The 6,687-nt window shown below is 45.2% G+C and overlaps 1 protein-coding gene across 1 annotated transcript in view; it reads right to left on the bottom strand.

Annotated features, from left to right (window-relative positions):
• The window catches only part of MDC1 (mediator of DNA damage checkpoint 1), a 13,897-nt gene extending 7,235 nt beyond the window's left edge, over positions 1 to 6,662 (bottom strand). Inside the window, 5 exon segments of the mRNA XM_081042786.1 lie at positions 7 to 19; positions 313 to 388; positions 474 to 854; positions 2,493 to 2,631; positions 6,523 to 6,662. Coding sequence (XP_080898912.1) covers positions 7 to 19; positions 313 to 388; positions 474 to 854; positions 2,493 to 2,631; positions 6,523 to 6,525 — 612 coding nt within the window. The 5' untranslated portion in view covers positions 6,526 to 6,662.
• Between the last annotated feature and the right edge of the window lie 25 nt (positions 6,663 to 6,687).

Genomic DNA, 6,687 nt, shown 5'->3' with positions numbered 1-6,687 from the left:
GGAAGGCCCCTCTTCATCACTATGAAGGGAAGAGAAGAGAAAGACTGTATAGACTGTTTCTCAGGAAGGGACACCTGACTCAACTGGGAGCTCCTTGAGGACAGAGACAAGAAGTACTTGTTTTTCTAGCTCCAGCAATTAGTTCTCCACTTGGCACATGAAAGGTACTCAAGAAAAATTCAGCTGAGTGAAAGAGTACGTGTCATTTCCTGCCTCCACTTCCATGATAATTCTCTCTTTTAGAAATGGACCCTCCAGACCCTGGTTCCTCCTCCTTCTGAAGACTCAGGTGTCCGGCCCTTCAGCACTCACCTCTCTGGAACTACTGTTGCCATAGGGGAGGACGTGGTCCTTGGTTCTTTCACCACACACCTTTCAGAAAGAGGCTCTGTCAAGAGTAGAAAGGAGTAAGCTGACAGTGTTACACTCACCATCCCCATCTCCTCACCCACGCTCCCAATACACATACTTACCTATTTCCTCTTCCGAGTCTTCAGCCAACAGGAGCCCCTGGGGTTGAGTTCCTCCCTGTACCCTGGGTGTCTCCTCTACAGTTAGACGGCCACGGGAGACAAAGGGCAAGGGGACATCCAGGCGATGGTATTGGCAGGGCAAGTCAGCAAAGACAACCAAGTCCTGGTCCCTCAGACGATGATTCACCCCAGGGCTCAGGACCTTAGGAGGCCTCAGGATTTTAGTACCATTGAGGCTCCCACAATCCTGTAGGACAGGTGCCTTGTCCCGGGCCAAGATTTCAATCACTGCATGTTGTTTGGAAATGGATGGAAAGGGCAGGGCCACCGAGCAATCAGGCATTCGGCCTATTACATTCTTTCCGAAGTAGAGTGGGAAATCTAAGAATTAGAGGTAGACAGATTCAAAGACCACGGTCCTGGCCTGCTACTAGGAAAATGTTCCTGTCAAGCACCCCACTACTCACTTAAGTTCCTCACATGCAACCAAGGAATAAAAGGCTCTAGGACATCTAGGTATTAAAGAACATATGCAATGCATTATTCGTAGTCAATACCCCACCCATCCACACCAGATTTTTTGTGTGATACATAATATATATCATTTTAACCATTTTTAAATGTGCCGCTCAGTGGCATTAAGTACATTCATATTGTTGCGCCATTATCACCACCACCCATTTTTAGACCATGCTGGATTTTTATTTAAATCTCTCCCTCTTTTACTCTTTTCCTACCAAAGTGAAGTCACCTACAGTGAGTCCAGAGCACTTGCCTGGAACAAGCAACTCAGTCAGTCCCCTCTTCTCCATTCCCAGTAAAAAAAATTTTCAGATCTCCTCAAAAAAAAAAAAAAAAAAAAAAAAAGTCGGAAGATTAAGTTGAGCTTGTTGCAACAACATTGCCAAACTTTTTTTTTCTTTTTTTTTTAGGGAGGTCTCAGCTCACAGTGGCCCATGCGACGATGGAACTGGCAACCTTGGTGTTATTAGCACCATGCTCTAACCAAATGAGCTAACCAGCTAACTTTTTTGATATCAGAGGGATTATTCATTATGAATTTGTACCAACTGAACAGTTCACCAAGTTTACCATTTGGAAGTGCTGAAAAGGCTGAGTAAAATGGTTAGAGAACCAGAATTTTCGCCAACAGTTCAAGGCTCTTGCATTTCGACAATGCACCAGCTCACACGGCACTGTCTGTGAGGGAGTTTTTAGGAAACAAATAACTGTATTGGAACACCCTCCCTACTCACCTGATCTGGCCCCCTATGACTTCTTTTTTTACCTGAAGATAAAGGAAATATTGAAAGGAAGACATTTTGATGATATTCAGGACACTAAGGGTTATATGACAATAGCTCTGATGGCCATTCCAGAAAAAGTTGCTTTGAGGGGTGGACTAGGCGCTGGCGTTAGGGGAGTGCTTTAAAGGTGACCGTAGTGATATTCAACAAGGAGATATGTAGCACTTTTTCTAGGATGAATTCGTGAACTTAATTGTTCGACCTTGTGTAAGTGTGAATGTGAGTGTGAGTGTGTGTGTGTGTGTGTGAAGTGTGCCAGCCTGGTGGCTCACACAGTTGGTGCTCCTAATAGCCGAGGTCGCGGGTTCGATTCCCACATGGGCCAGTAAGCGGCGCCCTCTAGAACTAAGATTGTGAACAACAGCTCTCTCTGCAGCTGGCTGCCCTGTGCTGCCATGAGTAGCCGGTGGCCAGCGTGAGTGGCTGGCAGCCGGCAAGAACTGCTGTGAGCTGCTGTGAGCGGCTGACAGACAACTGGCGACTGACTGTCTCAGAAGGGGCTGGGAGCACAAGGCTCATAACACCAGCATGGGCCAGGGAGCTGTGTCCTACACAACTAGACTGAGAAATAATGGCTTGAACTGGAGTGGGGGGGAGGCGGAACAAGGGGGGGAAAATAATAAATGAATAAATAAAAATAAATAAAAGCTTCTTACAACCCTCCAACTACCTCCCCACAGACTAGTACTTCAGCACCCAAATACTGCCTGACCTTTTTCTGGTCCGTGGGCACTACTAAAGATATGCAGGCGCCCTAAGGGCTCCAAGATACACCCCAAGGATTCACTGGGCTTCTCTGTCTCTTCCTCTTCTTCAGCCTCCCAGTTAATAGCCTGAGTGTCCTCCATGATCTGGGAAGGAAACACATTAGCAGCATCATCATCTCTAACATTGGTTCACACACACAGTCTCAGAGAGGAGACTCACAACTGGGGGCAAACCTGGATAGCTATGAAGTTGAAGCTTCGCTTTATGTCACGCATTCTGTTGTTACCCATCTGAAGCACTGAAAAAATATTTTTGATCATGACACAGAATAAATAAATTTTATCAGGTCCCAAGTTCACAAATAGATGCTCCTCAACTTACAATGTAGTTACATCCCAATAAACCCATCGTAAGTTGAAAATATCCTATGTAAAAAATGCATTTAATACATCTAACCTACTGAACATCATAGCTAAGCCTAGCTTACCTTTTATGTACTCAGAACATACATCAGACTACACTTGAGCAAAATCATCTAACACAAAGCCTATTTTATAATAAAGTGTTGAGTATCTCATGTAATTTATTATGTGTATCACTTTTGCCATATTGTAAAGTCCAAAAATCCTAAGCCAAACAATCGTAACTTGGAGGATCTCTGTATATACAAACACACAAACTTATTTATATAGACAAATGTTTTCAGAAACAATGGTTAGCCTTATTATATGCAATACACACTTCATGGTATTATATAGCCTTATTATATGCAATACACAGCTTCATGTTATTCTAGTTTTTTCTATTCTATTTTTAAATGTTGATTTGCAACTCACTAAATTGATTTAATATCCACTATTGGGTTGCCATTCACAGTTTGAAAAACACCATGTTAAAGGGAGCTAAATTTTGCCAAACATTGTGTTATGGTCAAGCATAGCAGCCATACGAGGCAGGCATTTAGGAAACTAAGGCTAAAAATATTAACTATTTACTCAGGATGACACATCAGGTAAGTGGAAAGGTAGGACTAAATGTGCTCTGGCTGCAAAGCCCATGCTTTTACATTTTATCAGACCATCTCAGTGTGATCAGACTCAACTGTCTCATTTAATCATCACAAGAATCCTGTAAAGTATTATCTTCTGTATCTCAGATAAAGAAACTGCAACACAGTTTTGGGTTAAGGAACTTGCCCAAGATCACCCAGATTATGTCTCTCCTCTGTTTAATCTTCCTTGATGGCTTTCCAGGCCCATGGTATAAAACAAAATCTAAACTCCTTAGCAAGAGCCTCCACAATCTGAACCTCATGTCCTGCAATGTTCCCTGCCCACCAAAGCCTACAAGTTCAGCCACAGGGACCTTCTCCCCAGTCTTTGAACACACTGTCCCCATTGTCCCCCATATCTGCGTGCCTTAAACCAACTCCTTGGCCGGTTGCTCCTAGCTTTCTGGTCCAACTCCTACCCATCCTTTTGGACTCAGTTCAAACATCACTTTACTGAAGAAAGTAAAGCCTTTCCTGGAGTCTTCTTCTCTGCTTAGCGGTGTTCCTGATGTATTCACATGTTCCACGGTGGTCAATGGACTTGCACCTATCCTGACACTTCTTACTATATTATTACATAACCATTACTTTCTATTTCTGCTTTCACCCCCCAACCCCTGCCGGAGAATTGGACCATCAAAACTGTTTTTTTCCCTAGGGCCCATCATATTCTCTCAACAGCAGTTATTCTGCACCGGGCACCGTTAGAAGTATTAGGGATCTACATTCATGAACCAAACACAAAACTAACCCTGTCCTCCTGGAGGTTACACCACAGTCTACTGATGAAAGAACTAATGAAAGCAGATGAAAACTCAAAACAGCAAGAGTGAAATTCACTTAGAGACGCCACCCTAGGGCGAAACCGTTGACAGGGAAAGGAGGACGCCTCCAATCCAACAGGCCACCCCCTTTGATCCCACCGCGGTGGGTTCCCTCCAGGCCCAGCGGTCTCCCAGTGACTTCATACCTAAACTCAGGGCGGGGAGTCAATTAAGGATGAGTATTACAATCCGAAAAGAAAATTTCCTAGTCTCCTCCGCCCAGTCGTACCCAAGGCACGCCCCTCCCGCCCTCCGGGAGAACCAAGATGGCACCCGGGGAGCGGCAGGAGAGGCCTCCAACAACTCACCTACTTTGAGTCCCCGCGCGCGCCACCAATAACGGTCGCAAACCGAGGGGCGCTAGCGCTGTAGTCGGAGCCTATTCGGTGATTGGTTCCGGCCGCTGTCTTTCACAGCCCTGCGGCAAGCCGATCGACGAAGCCCCCAATGCGGAGGCAAGTCAAAGCCCCGCCTCCTGCACGCCCACTTCCGGCTCAAAGGGCTGGCCTTCCCCGGGAGACTGAGATCGGTTGAGAGGCGGAGGTCGCGTGCTCGTACAGAATAGCGCACCTCGATTGGGCAGCTTCAAGGGGCCGCCCCCTACCGCTTCACCGCCCACCGCCCCCTTCCCGCGCAGACATCCAAACCCCGACCAGAGAGTCTGCCTGCCGGAAGTGCCTAGAGGGGCTTCCCATAGTCGTCGCCCGGCGCGTCTAGTGCGGCCAGAGCGCCCTTCCAAGGTCTTCCCAGACATGGTGGCTGACTCATAAATGAAAGTGGGTTGCGGGTTGCAGTCGTGGCCTGAGGCTGCAATTTGGAGAACAGCCCTCAGGCGTGGCGCTTGAGGACTTCTCACTGCGATAGAAGTTCATTTCCTTTTGATTTGCCTCGTTTAGTAAAATCATGTCATTTCCTCCCTGAGAATACAGCCCTGATAGACGTTTGAGGTCATTTTCCTAAAACGAAGATCCTACGCCAAAAGTGAATCGTTTTGCTAACCATCTTAAAGGCTGACCGAGTTCTTCCAAGAACTGAAGAAAGGATGATAAAATCATTTATTTATCTAATACTAAGCCAAGAGGATGGTAACAATTTTGACGTGTATATAATCTATAAAGTCCTTTTGCTTTCGTTACTCCATTCTGACCACAACAATCAAATAGGCAGAAGCAGATGTTACAGAGGGAATTGAAGTTCTGCGAAGTTAAATGACTTAGCTAGGTTCCTACAGCTACGGTAAGGTAGAGACAAATTAAAACAATTTTAAATTCTGAACTCTCTCCACTACCACAAAATAACTACTTTCATTGTGATCATGCCCTAAAACAAAACATTCTAAGTGGATAGAGTGGTCTTACACAACTTGATGTTCTTTAAAAGATGACTGAGAGATGTGTTGAATTCAATGTGAATTAACAATGAATCACACTGAATGACCTTGATATCACATGTCGTCTGTTACAGTACTTACCACACTTTATTGTGTATACACTTCTCACCAAATTGCAAGATCCTGGAGGTCAGGGAACTAATTCATAATCATTTTTGTATCCCTAGCTTCTGGTTTGGTGGACACTTAGTATCTATCAAGTGAGTTAATCCCTGAGAAGCATGCCACTCTGATTTGAGCCCATCCAATTTTCTCCCATGAATTCCCCCGTCCCCATTTTAAAATTTTAATTCTGAGGCTCTTGAAAGGTTGCAATGGTCAGTCAATGAAATCAATAAATTGAAAAACCACTGACTTCATCAAAGAGTCTAAGGGCAGGCTGGAAAGACTCTGAAATTCTATCAGGTATTTCACCCCATAATTCTGTTTGACAAGACCACAGTCTTCAATGCTGCTCCAAGGACCAGATCTCTTACATGGACGGAGACGTCCCGCTTCACAGATCCCAAGATATCAGCTTCTCTAAACCATTCCATTTATTCTTTGAACATACCCTCCAATTACATCTCTATCCTGCAAAGCCCCTGTTGCAATTATCATTAGAAAACATTCTAAACATTATCATTAGAAAATTCCCAAGGAAATAGCAGGAAGGCAATCCCCTCCTTCTTCCTGGGATAGCTGGGGAAGCAGAGGCTTAGTGAAGTTCATGCTTTCGGTCACCAAAGGGCCAGTTGTTAGATAGCAGAGCAGGGCGCCCGTTTCTCACCATTTTTCGCTGAGCTAAGCAGTCCTGTCTTCCCGAGAGCGACCACAGCGGGGAGCTTTCAGGGTGTGCCCACTCCCCGGTCCAATGCCTGGCACCCTAGGGTTCCTAATTCCTGTAGATCCGAAACGACTCGCTTTTTGCATTAAAAAACCAAAAAAAACCAAA

The sequence above is a fragment of the Rhinolophus hipposideros genome (assembly GCF_964194185.1).
Source record: "Rhinolophus hipposideros genome assembly, chromosome: 3".
Lineage (NCBI taxonomy): Eukaryota > Metazoa > Chordata > Mammalia > Chiroptera > Rhinolophidae > Rhinolophus > Rhinolophus hipposideros.
Note: the sequence above shows the minus strand (reverse complement) of the source record. Positions and strands in the feature narration are given on the sequence as shown.